General features: G+C 40.9%; 1 protein-coding gene across 2 annotated transcripts in view; it reads right to left on the reverse strand.

Moving 5' to 3' along the window:
* Positions 1-13715, reverse strand: part of PAPPA2 (pappalysin 2) — a gene marked incomplete at both ends in the record, with an annotated part of 217242 nt that overhangs the window by 24313 nt on the left and 179214 nt on the right. For both annotated transcript variants that reach the window (XM_081025226.1, XM_081025225.1), the window contains one exon: positions 9654-9725. In XM_081025226.1, coding sequence (XP_080881352.1) covers positions 9654-9725 — 72 coding nt within the window. The remainder of the gene's footprint in view (positions 1-9653; positions 9726-13715) is intronic.

Consider the following 13715-nt stretch of genomic DNA (forward strand, 5'->3'; position numbering starts at 1 on the left):
TAAAATACGGCAAAGAGAAGTTTGTTTAATTGTTGGCTATTGTTTAAATGAGAAAGTATAAATAAAAAGAAACAAAAGAAGTGAACTTCACAATCACATAGTACCTAAGGGTTGGCATATCACATTGGATTTTCTGTCTATAGATACCATAAAAAAGGTTTATTTTTGTCCTTTTAATAAGGAATTTATAAAGACATACTCAGGTGAGAGTGTTTTTTCAAAGATGACTAGCAATTTCATGTGGTCACAGGTACAGTTCAAGTCTTGGGTACTTACTAGAATTCATTTATGACTATCTGATGAAAGAAGCTTACTAAAGCATAGGAATGGAGATAAACCTTACAGACAAAAACTAGAAAAGAAGGGCTGAACAGGTTTCACTCTGAAGCTGAGGGGAAGAGAAACAAGAGAGATTTGGAACCAGAGAAGGGAGCTAGTGTTGGTATATTCTTCAGATCCCTCACCGCTGTCATTATTGGGCTATTTTCTTCAAACTCAAGGTCAGCAGGTCTCAAACCTGACCGTGTATTGGAACCACCTGGAGGGATGCGTACAACTGGTTGTCAGACCCCATGCCCAGTGTTTCTGGCCCTGAAGACCAGGGTGGGGCCTGGGAATCTGCATTTCTAACAAGTCCCTAGGTGATGCTGCCACTGGTCGGGGACCACAGTTGTCCTAGGCAATCTGGTTCTCCGTGGACCCAAGTTTCACTGCTCTCACATAGGAGTCTGGAGTCTCAGAGAACACCATGGGCTGGAGTCACTCAGGTCTGGAAGTGTTTCATGATGGAGAAGACCCCTGTTCCTGCTTTCCTGCAGGAGGGTCTAAGCCTGGTTCAGCTGCCACAGGGGCTGGGAGGCTTCTGCACTGGACTCCCCAGACATGCATACGTTTTCATTTCACCTTTTAGAATAAAGACCCCTCAACTTTGTGGTTGTGCTGATAGGTTTTGTCACCCTGCGATGGAGCTTCACACTGGAAGATATGAAGAGCTATAACACTTCATCTATCTACCTATGTCCATCCATCTTCCTTCCTTCTTTCCTTCCTTCCTTCTTTCCTTTTCCTTCCTTCCTTCCTTCCTTCCTTCCTTCCTTCCTTCCTTCCTTCCTTCCTTCCTTCCTTCCTTCCTTCCTTCCTTTCCTTCCCTCCCTTCCCTTCCCTTCTCCTTTATCTCTCTCTGTCTCTGTCGCTCTGTCTCTCTCTCTGCCTGTCTCTCTCTATCCCTACCTATCTCTTCCTATTTTTCTATCTATCTATCTATCTATCTATCTATCTATCTATCTATCTATCTATCAATCAATCATCTATCTCACATCTTGTTACAAAAAACAAGGGGACAAAGCCCTAACAAGGGTCGAAGCCCTCCTCAAGGACCGCACATCATGCACAGGCCCATAACTGTCACCATTTCTCAGGTATTACTTCCTCCCACACCTCAGCTCTGATCTATGCCCTTCAGGTCTGCATGCAGGCATTCTGCCCCTCAGAACCAAGTACATCTCCTACAAGGAGACTTTTTAGTCTGACTCCAGCTCCTCTCTACCTTTTCTTGGTTCAAACTCTAGGCAAGAAAAACAAGGAAAATAAAAACTCGATTTTCATGCCATAATTTCCACCTCATGAATTACAGATTGGCCCCTGCCTCCCATAGAGTTCCAGCAGTAAACCCAGGCCATGCCCATGAGTGATCGAGAAGCACGTGTCCCAGACGTAGCTAACAGGGCTACCATCTGGAATATAAATAATAAGAGGGAGAGGTCCAAGACAACACAGAAGAATCCAAGGAATGGCGGTAGCAGATGGAATAAATTAGTGATGGAGGCATTGTTGGTATCAACTACTAAATGCTTAAAGACAATACAACCACCCGCCTATGTTTAAGTAAACACAGTCTCTCTTACTAAGTTCAATCTGTCCCCAAGGCCTCCTCACCTGGTCTTTCCACTCACAATTCCCTCCTATACAAATTCCCCCCTTATAAGGCCGGAACTCTGATGGTAATGATACATAAAAATATCTACTGGTTGCTTTAAGAAAGCATAATATATTTACATTTAAATCCATGAGACACTGGATTTACAGGGAAAGAGAATACCAAACGATCTTCTGTGTTTGAGACAGCAGAAAATGTCCAACCGTGTCAGAGAGAGGACAATACATATTCCTTTAAAATGCTCCAAAGACTAATATGCCTTCAACACTTCCCTTTATAATTCTGTATACAGTTTTATGCTTTCAGGATATTCTCACACAGATTTCCTTTAAACAGTCCATTGAATGTTTTAAGCCCAGTATTTTGTGTTCTGTTCTTATTGAAGGATGGTGACTATTGATAATTTTCCATGTAAAATATTTAATACAACAAAATTTTACTATTTAATCTTTATCCTTTTCTTAGGCTTAAAAAATTCCAGTTCTTTTGATTTTTTTCCCCCAAACGTATTACTATCAAGCTTTTGATATTATTTTTGTTCCCTTCAAATGTTCTTTATTTTCTAAGGGCTATGAAAGCCAGACCTAATGAGAAAATAGGATCAGCTCAGTTATGACAATAATGACAAGTCAATGAAATACTTCAGTTTTCTGTTGGTCCCATTTAAACTTAACTGTAGCTTGTTTTAAGAACAGTCATGTTGCTGTTTACTGATAAGTCATAATTTTAAAAAAATTAACTATAATTTTAAAACTATCCAATTTTTTCTGGCTTATAAGAATTTCAGTTTTACCACTGACTGCCAGTTTTATCTCTATTCTTGACCTATCAGAACTTTATTCTACTTCAGGTTGGTTTCTTTATTTATTGAAGAATTATTGGAAGATGAATCCTTTTTTCCCCCAAGATGCAAGCTGTGTTTATAATCATCTGCGAGTTATTAGTTCATCTCTGCCCAGTGTTTCTCCAAGTGCAGGTGAGGACCACTTGGGATAGCTGTTAAAAAAGTGAATTTTTGGATGTTACACCAGACTTGATATGTTAGAGCTGGGAGGGAGGGACAGAATCTAAGTCTTTACATTTTAAAAACAAGTACCCCATGTAATTCTTCAGCACACTTAACAAACAAACAAACAAACAAACAAACAAACAAAAACAATAGCCTACCAGCTGAGCCTATTGCTAGTGTGAAATGAGTAAAGACAAGGTGTGGCCAGGATAAGACCCTCCCAGTGGATGGGTTTCCCAGGTCAGCACAACCCCCAGTGCTGATCACCACATGGTCAGTTCCTTATTTGCCTTCTTAAATTAGGAGCATATCCATTGGGACTACCGTGTTGCCCCGAAAATAAGACCTCACCGGACCATTGGCTCTAATGCGTCTTTTGGAGCAAAAATTAATACAAGACCCGGTATTACATTACATTATATTATATTTTATTTTATTTTATTATATAAGACCCGGTCTTATAGTAAAATCAGACCGGGTCTTATATTAATTTTTGCTTCAAAAGACGCATTAGAGCTGATGGTTCGGCTGGTCTTATTTTCAAGGAAACATGGTAGAATGACACATCCGCTAAATCTAAGAAGTGATTTCTCCTTCATATCTTTGGCCAATCCTTCTATCAAAGAATACGATGCTGGTAAAGGAAAGCATGTTCTTTATCAATATAGGACTCAGACTTGCAGAAATTTGCCCTAGAGCTCTCTAGCAGAAAAGCCAAACTGGGAGGCAGATAGCCTTTATTGATCAGCCCCTTTTCTTTTGAAATGGTATATACTCTGGCTTTTCTTCCAGTCTTCTGTAAGCCCCTCATTCCTTCAAAAACATCCAAATGATTGACTTGGGGCTCCAAAGAGTCTTATGAAGCCATCTCTTAGCAAACCCTCCTCCAGGTAAGCTTGGTCTCCACTCTCTCAATGTGTGTGCACATATGTATGTATTGCTTGTTGAGGCAAAATAATGGAGGAAAACACAAGCATTCCTTTTGCTTTGAACAACAGAAGTCACTCCGTATTACTGAGAAATGAAAATTCCGTTAATGTTTATCAGACACTCAACCAGTGCTTCTTGCACATTCACACAATAGGTACTTGCAAAACCTTTGTCAAGCTCTGACTCTCATATCTATCCAATCTTAGTCTGAGTTTTCTCTTCACAACTATTGCCAGAATGCTTCGAAGTAGTAAAACCAAAAGCAGAACTGGTCTTAGACTGATGCCAAGTTAGATTTCCAAAATGCAACCCATCCAGAGAATAAGAAATCAAGGCTAACCAAGAAGGCCCCAAATCTGAACAGTGGCCTTTTCAGAGAAAGACACACAGGTATAATCAAAGTCAAAATCTATGGAGAAGGCAAAAATCCCCAGAAATGAAAGCAGGTTTGCTGTTACCCCTGAAAAATTAGCATGACCCACACTTGACCAAGGCCCCAAACCCCAACCCCGTGGCTGTGTCTTCATAGTTTTCTGAACCCGGTATCTGACAACAAGTTTAAAAGATATATTTCATCCATCTAATTTTAAATCCAAGGAAACTTAAATTCAGAGGTTAACTGACTCGCCCAAGGAAATATGGAGTAAGGGGTGGAACTGAGAAGTTCACATCTGCCTCCAGACCCCAGACCCCAGACAGCTTTCCTTTTGCAACTCCATGCCTTCCTCACATGTCTGTAGCACACCCCTCTGATTCTATGCCCAACAGGGATTTTATGTTCTATGTCTTCTATTTCTTTCCTACCTTACATCCTACCTTTAGTTTTCATGCTGCTTTCCAGAAGAAGAATCCAATCTTTTCCAATTTAAGACTCTCAAAGTCAAAGTTCCACCTTCAATTCTCTGTCCCTACCTTTAGGGGGCTTGAAACAGGTGCCACTGAAGACTTAGGCCTCAGTTCCTCAAAGGGACACAAAAGTGAACAAGACATATGTCCTACCATTCAGGAGCTTGCAGACTGTTGGCAGGATGGACCTCACAGTCTTGAAATAATGCGACAAGTGAGATGACACACATTTACGATAGTGTGTATAAGAATTTATAGGAGGAATGACAGCTGATGCTCAGAGAGACTGGAATTTCCCCCAAATTGTAAAAGGCTTTCCAAGTTTTATTGGAGGCCTCAATAACATTAATTAACCACAGCTACCAGCAGTAAGCAATAAATAGTCATAAAGATATAAAGTGGGAATAAGTGGACTGTTTCTTGATTCTTAGTATGTTGTTTCAATAAGACCCTGACCCCACACAGTTATGTATATTGTTCCTTAGGCAATATCACTACTAATATGTTGTATTATTTGGCAATTTACATAATACCTTAACATCAGGTATTTCACTTGATTCTCTCAGGAATTCAGAAACAAAGCCAGACAGATATTACATACAGCTAGCAAGTGTGGAATCAACATTTGAACTTAGTCCTTCTGACATCATTCTGACGCTGTCCTCGTCTGCAGCTCTCTTTTTTTTTTGGAAAAGGGCACAACTTTACAAGAACCAACAAAAGGTTGAAGAGAGAATCAAAAACTGTAATCCGAAATGGAGGCTGCTGGGAAGAAGAGGATGAACTTGCAAGAAATACACGCTCGTAGAAAATGCAGAGCCAAACTATAGGTCAATGGGCACTCGATTTTAATCTTCCCGCAGGAAGGGAATTACTTAATCATCTCTGTCCAAAAGAAGGCTGTGAGTTTGGTTTTTATTCTCAGCTGCATTCTCCAAAGGACAAGCTGTTCTTAGTTTAAGTGGAACGTGGGACTGTGGACTTGGGCAGAATTCACAAATGTGACCTTCTGAAAAAGAAAGGCAGGAAAGAAGAAAAAAGACAGAGAGAAGATAACACTTACATGATCTGATAGCATCATAGGGTTCACGGATGGAGTGAACACTCCCTTTAATTATTACCCCACAAAAGGAGACTTTTGTCCTGTCCAGGAAGTCTCAAGAAATCTCTTTGTCTTTCTTTCTCCCTCCCTTTCTCCCTCTCTCTTTCTCTCCTTATACTAGGAAAAGAGTACACTTTATTGGACAAGCATTTGGCAGAATAAGTATTTGTTTTCTACACAGTTACCATAGGCTATTTGTACGCTTGTCTATAATTGTGATGGGCACAAGTCTGGACGTGTAGAGAATTGTGAAACCAATGAAATGGCCCAGATGAGAAATGGTGAAGCCCGAAATAAGGACACCAACAGTAGGAATAAGTAGAGCTACTCATAAAATAATCTGGTGACCGAATGACCTGGTGACTGGATACAGCAGCTGTCTCTAAGTGATTTGTGAATTACAGCTCTCAGTGGGTCTCCATGGGAATGGCCTGTTTCCCTTTCCTTTTTCCCATCCTCGAAGTTTGCCGTGATCGTGATAAAGCCACACCAGCAGCCCTGCCCTCTGCTATCCTTATTCAATAAGCATTCACAAAGTGACTAATAGTTCATAAGGAGATGCTTTATACGAATCTATTGTGGACCAGACACGCATGACACATCACATTAATTCCACATCACAACTCCTTAAAATTGTTCTGTTGTCCCCACTTCCCAATACAGATTAAAACGCAAAAGCTCACACCGCTCAGCTGACCCAGGACTTGAATCCACATTTGTTCAACTCCAAAACCTTTCCACCAACCAAGTTGCCCACCTTGCCCATTTGAAATGCACAAAAGAAACAGAAAGGACAAGGAGTGTTCGGATGAAGAAAGCCAAACACGAGAAACAACTAGAAAAATAGGGTTTAACGTATGAACAAGTTTGGATTCTACATATGTAGTGCATACATGTTTTTGCTGAGACAATGGGGACATAAGTGACAATGAGAAGATGGTATTATTTCACACAGATTTTTTAGAGAAAATCCTAGCGCTGTCATTTAAGGAATCTGAGACACAGAACAGTGGAGAACTGATGGCAGAATCTCTGTGGCAGAGGGTATGACACAAACAAAGGCACAGAAGTGACATTGCAGAGAGCCGGGCTGAGGTAGTGAGGTCATTGCCCTGGGCTCAATGACAGAAATAAAGGAGGGACTCTACTCTCATAAGGCTCAAGGTCTAAAGGGTACACCTTAGAATTATATTCAGTATTGGTAAGCAAACAAGAGAAAACCTTTTTAGATACTGGGAAACAAAGTGTATAATTTGAGCTTGGATTTCTGTGCTACCCCTTTTTGAAATGTCCTCTCCTCCACCCAGCCCTCTTGGGTTTATCTCGCCTCTGGCTCTGTCTTCCCTCCGTGTGTCTTGGACACTCTTCAGTTCCCCTGAATATATTTATTAAACATTTTCCAGTAAAGAATTAAGTATTGGCCAAGTTGCCCCCAGAACATGCCAGGTTCAGCCTCTCTCACCCTTTCATTCTCATCTCCGCCCTCCTCTCTGCATTTACTACCTATTTCCTGAGTTGTTTTTCCTTCTCTCCTCCATTTCCCTTTCCTTCCCTTTCCTCTCCTTTTGCCGGGCCTCTTTCTCCCATTCCTCTAAGTGCCTTTTGTTTCCTCCTCCTTGACTTTCCTGGGAGACCAAAAGCAGAATCGTGTTCTTTCAAATCTTGTCCTACCCAGAGAATCCAAGGGAATATCGTAGAGAAGTCAGAATGTAAACAATGTTAGCAAGAATTATTCCTGGACAAAGACAGCTTCAAATTAGGGATCCACACCTTGTCTGCTCCCATAGTGACTCAGGTCGTGGTTCTCAAACTCTAGCAGTCTTCAGAATCACTCAGAGGTTTTGTGAAAACCCAGAATGCTGGTCCCACACCCAGAGTCTGTGACTCAGTGGGTCTGAGATGGGGCATGAGGATGTGCATTTTTAACAGGTTCCCCGGTGATGCCGATCGTGCTGGTCCAGAGGCCATACTTTGAGAACCCCTGAAGTGAGGGTACCAAGAGCAGTCAGGTGGTCAAAGCTCAGGGGTGCATGGTAACAGTTTGGCAGGGGAGCCATACGAAGGAATGGAGTTTTTTTTCCTGGTCACATCGACAAAGGGACAGAAGCCTAGGAAGCTCTGGAATAGGGGTCCAGAGGCTGTGCTGGGGTACAGCGAGGCAGGGAAGAGAAACAGGGATAGGTCTGTGTTTAACTTTCCGGGAAACCCGGAAGCCAGCTCCAAGCCCTGTCATCCACCCTCCCTCTTTCCATCACGCATTGAAGCAGCAGAAGGGAATTCTCAGGATCCTTTTAATCTCTTCCCAGTCCCCTAGTCCTTTCTCTGTTTATCTCCCTCCTTCCCTGGCCTCCTCTTCCCTCTTCTTACCCCCTGCCCAGGGGATGAGTCACTCCCCCTCCTCCTCTCCCCACTGTCATCTGTTTTTCTAATGATGGCAGAAGATGAGCTGTTTTGTTGGCCCACCCCGTAACAAAGCACACTCCATGCTAGCATGTTTCCTGATACATTCCCAGAGTGCTATTTTATTGTTCTCCTTTCCCTACCCAGTTTTCCCTTTGTCTCAGATCTCACCCTTTCGCCTTCTTTGGCGTCATGTAGATCCCAGTTTCCTAGTATTAGATCAAGAGAAACAGAGATGCAGAAGAATAGAGGAACTAACATGTCTGTGGGCTGGGTGTGGAGGGGGGGTGTGGGTTGGGGGGAGACGTTAGAAATGAATGGCGGTTAAAGGGCTCTCTCTAGCACACAAGCAGCAGCCAGAGCGACCCCAAGTGGCTTAATGACTTCCAGTGGGAGAAGTGGACGACAAAACCTGTTGTGACTGAGACTAGAGTCTTTGTATTTGTCACTGGTTATTCTCAAGGTGAGAAGGCTTAAATGGTGTGCGTGTGTGTATGAAGTATCTCCCCTCCTCTCCTTGCCAGGATCCTTGGCTATCTTCCATCATCGTGGCTCTGCCCCATTCATGACCCTTCCTGGCAATAATAATTCCTGTTACTCTAGCTAAGGAATTCATAGCCCCCCGACTCCTCCCTGGCAGGAAGTCCACCTGGGCGGAAGTAGGCAGGGATGCCTGGAGGTAGAAAAGGTCTACGTTGGGCTACTCAACAGTGGATTACAGATCTCCCTCACAGGCCGAAGACCGATGCCTGCATGACCCAGGTTGCGGAAGTACATGAGGGCAGCTCCTTGGGTGGGAAGCCACAGGGAGAGGGGAAGACCATGTTCACCGGAAGAGCAGCTGCCCTTCTGGGATTGTAGCTGCAACCCAGCTCCAGCTAGCTGTTGCCATGGTTGCCAGGTAGTCTTGCTTTTCAAGAGAAAAAAAATCATTTCATAAAGTGTTTTATATTTATTTACATTTGGAGTGCGTGTGTGAAGTGTTATTTATATACACGTATCAATGTTAGGAGGAAAAAATCCCAATTTTTAAGTGTTGACAACTAAAACAAAATTGTTTTTAAGACACTGTTATTGGCCAAATCAACCCGTCGGTGGGTCAGGGGTCTGCGAAACCTTCATTGAACCAAGCTCAAGCAAGGCCCAGTGAGGGATCCCCAAACCACAAATCATTCTGATTTGCTTTTAACTGATTTTGCATTTTGTCATTTAAAATGAAACCCTGGGATTTTGCTAAAAAAAAAAAAAAAGAAAGAAAGAAAGCCGAAATCAAAAATCCTAATACCTGTAATTGTGGGCTGATGGAGCCAAATTTAAGAAATTAAACAATAGGTATAAGAGTGGAGAAAGGGGAGTATCTTGAATTAGAAAGACTCAAGTCCCTGTGAGTTAAGCAGACCAGAGACGTGTGGGAAGAAGGAGTGGCTTACCTCACATGACTGGATGCAGTGGATCAGGAAGGGGTCTGGGTGCCACTGACGCCTTCCAGTGCACACGATGCTCTGAACAAAACCAAAGATAACTGGTCAGTAAGAGAAGGGGCCAATCCTGAGCTTACTCCACCCGCCTAACCCCATTCCCTGAGGAGCCAGACCCTGGCTGTACTGCCATGAAGAGGGCCAAGGATGTCTGATCTTTCCGGTGGAGTACATCCTATTGTTGGCGCCAAGACAGAAACTCTCAGTGGAGGGGATTTTTCATCCTTTTCATTCTCCTTCCCCAAGGTATCAAAATTTCCAGAGCGATGGTGTATGTGTGGTTAAAAAAAAAAAAAGCATCCTTGATATTATAATGTATTTCATGTGATTTTAAGCTCAATATTGGTTCCATTTGTTTTGACATTTTAAACAACATGACAAGAAACTGTGAGCTGGCTGCTGATCAGGAAGTACCATGAGTTTTTAAGGGATGAGGAACAGAGCTTCACGAGAAGTGTCTTGAACTAAAAAAGTATCTCAGGAATGCTAGGTCATAAGATACGCATGCCTAAGCAAGGACTGGAGGCTGCGTTGCCCTCCCTGCAACTGTTATGAGCACCATTTTTCTCTTCCTTGTAGGAAATAAAAGAGGGTCTACGCACTGGACAGATTGGGTTAATATGAAACCACCAGGACCGAAAATGGCACCAACATTAAGGTGGTGAGAGCGAAAACATGTTCATATTAGGACACAGGAGACTGTCTCATTCCCATGGCCATTTCCACATGCGCATTTAAACAAGTCAGTCATCTACTTTTTGTTAAGTAATAACTCATTTTCACTGAGCTTTTTCCTTTTAATTTTTGCATTTTAAAATTTCAAAAGATGCACTTCAGGAAAAGAGAAGGTCCCAGAGGAGGTTTGAAAGTGAAAAGGAGATTCTCTCCATAGCCTGCTACCAACCCACCCATTTGCAGACTTTCATACTCACATTTTAATTCAGTACAATAGGAATTCAGTACAATGGTTAGAAAAATAATACATGCTGAGATATAAGCTTTACACAAGATAGCATCTCCCGTACTCTCTAATGCAAAGACTGCAATAATCAGATTGGAGACATTTGCGTATATAAATATTAATATGTAGGCATGTGAATATATACCTCCTAATGAGATATGAAAATGGGAAACTGAAATATTTTCCTGGAGTTATATTGTTAGAAACAAAAACTCCTCCTTCACAGCTCCCCTAAGAGGGAAATAAATACTATAAATCCTAACACATTTTGATATTCAAAATTCCATCTTGTAATAAGGTAGAAGGTGACTTGGCTTAAGTTACCATTGCAGTAAAAAAAAAAAAAAAAGGATTATTAAATCTATTTGGGATCACAAATATATACCACAAACACAACAGGAGTGTTCAGTCGACTGAAAAAGTGGGCTATTTTCCTGCATTTAAAGCCACTTAAGCAGGCTATTTGCATGTAAGCAATGACACTGCTATCTAGAAATAATTCTTGTTTATGTTTTAAAGCAGGTATAGCACCAGATAATGGTAATGGAAAAATGCAATAACTTGTGCCCTTGAAATGTAAATACATGGCAACTTTAAGCCTTCTCTTAGCACTGCATCCACTAAGCACCCCCAGGCCCCACCTCAATGAGCCAGGCATTCAATTCAGACCAAATATAGCGGAGGTGCCAATCAAATGTATACAAGTGGACACTTGGGTCAACATTGCTCAAACAGTAAGTAGTTCGCTGCAATCAGAAGTGTCTGGATGCTGATGGTCACCACTTTGAGCACCTCTTGTAATTGCAGAAGTCAAACGTGACTTGTATTCATCTTTTGTTATCGGTATATATTGAGTATTACGATTGTTAACACAGTTTTTCTTTCTTAAAATGTGTATACATTGTTTTGGCTCTCTCCGTATACATATCTCACTCACTATGAGCCAGGTTCCCCCAGCGGCAAGAAGGATCTAAATAAAGATCCAGCAATCTAGTTTCTGCCCTCCAAGTACTCAGTCTGCTGGGGGAGGATGTGGAAAAATGTCGAATTCCTCCAATAAAAGGATACTTGGCCTGGGCACCTCACATGATGACCATGGCCAGAACTGTCCAGAACACTCTGAACTGTGTGTCAGCTTCTCTTATACCCTCCAAACATTCTATCCACCCACCCCTTTAATAAACACAGATTTTTTTTTAACACTTTAGAAATTCTATAAATACATCGCCAAAAAAGAAGACAAAAAAAGGTTTGACTTGATTTTAAATTCTTTTTCTCCAATTATCTTTTCTCCTATTATTTCCAATTTCGTTTTTACATCTTTGCATTTTTATAAAATTTTATTTCATGACCATGTAATATATGCTCATAGAATAAAATATAAAAGATATAAAAGGATACACAGCCTCCTTCCCGCTCCTGTTTCCACTACCCGGTTTTCTTCCTCTTATTTTCAGTTCTTTTTTGTATCATTACAGAGATATTCTATGCATATACATACGTACCTGTATAAAATCTTTTATTGCCTCACACAAATTATAGAATTTTATTTTGTACTTTGGTTTGTTGTTGTTGTTTTCTTGTCTTTATTTCACTTCACAATGTTTCTTGGGGTTCTGTTCACAGTATGGTATCTGGGCTGTTGTGTTCTATTGATTACATAATGTTCCATTGCATGGATGTACCCTGATTTACTTAGCTAGACCCAGAATGATGGATATTTAGGTTATTTATAACCTTTTGTTCTAACAGACAAAGCTTATGTATAAATCATTTCACACATGTGCAATTAGATCCGTAGGATAAATTCACAACAGTGGAGTTGACAATACCCATTTCAATGATTTTGTGATGTTTTATAATCCAGTTTTGAGACTACCAATCTGGTAGCCTTCTTTAATCTCTATACACATTGCAAATGTTTCTGGTATCTGTGTCATATGCTTTCCTAAATTGCAAAATCCTTGAGGATAGGAAATATCTCCCATTTATACTTCTTATCTTAGTGATTTACAGAGAGATGTTATTTTACAAGCAATTATTAACCACTACATATGATGCTGTATCTCTAGGATTCTCCTTTATCTTCTGGCCTATGAAAGTCACTCATCCTGTAAGTTAAGATATGCATATGCCATTAATTGAACTATTTATTGATCAAAATTGGAGGAAAATTTTAAATGTTTTTCAGGACCTGAATTTTATGGGCACAATGGTGGTGGTGAGGTGAAAGAGGAAAGTGAAACAGGAGAGAAAAGTAGTGAGAAGGAAGCATAGACCTTCCTGGTGAGATATGTTAAATTAATTAAACAAGGAGGCCATTAGACTGAGGTGTGATGCCATCGCAGGTACCATAAGAAAACAAAAATCTAAGCCTGTCAATTCCTCAAGTCATGAAATTGAAAATGACAACCAATCACAAACAGCCAAGAAGGTCTTAAACAATAGCAGTCAATAATTTCCTTGCTTTGCTTCTACCTTTACTCTCTCCCTGAGCTCCTGTTGGTGAAGCGCTCCTAACCACTTCCGGTTTGGCACTGCCCCTTTTGAATTGATTTTTGCTCAAATAAACTCTTAAAATTTTAATATTCCTCAGTTTATCTTTCAACAGCCCAATGTGATTTTCTTATTTTTGACAAATGATGTATGTTACATTTGAAAAGCTGTACAGAATAATTGAAAGAACTTTATATCCTCTGCCCAATCTTATCAAATCTTAACATTTTGCTGTATCTGCTTCCCCCGTATGACAAGGCACGAGAGATTTAATTAACGTTCCCATCCGTGTCCCTCCATCAGCATTCTCCTTCCTTCCTCCCTGCTGGGTAATGACCATTTTGAATTTTTGAAACATTATTTCTATACACTTTGTGTATGGTTACAACGATTGCTGTGATACTGCTGATAAGCCACTTCTCAGATGGATTGATTGTGCCCAGCTACGTGCCAAAGATTTGTTTTGAACTTTCAAACAGGAAAGCGGCTCGTGAGAAAATCAACTTAAAGATTTGAGCCATTAAAATTGGTTGAGCCGTTTAAAAGAAAGAAAAAAA

The sequence above is a fragment of the Rhinolophus hipposideros genome, assembly GCF_964194185.1.
Source record: "Rhinolophus hipposideros genome assembly, chromosome: 19".
Lineage (NCBI taxonomy): Eukaryota > Metazoa > Chordata > Mammalia > Chiroptera > Rhinolophidae > Rhinolophus > Rhinolophus hipposideros.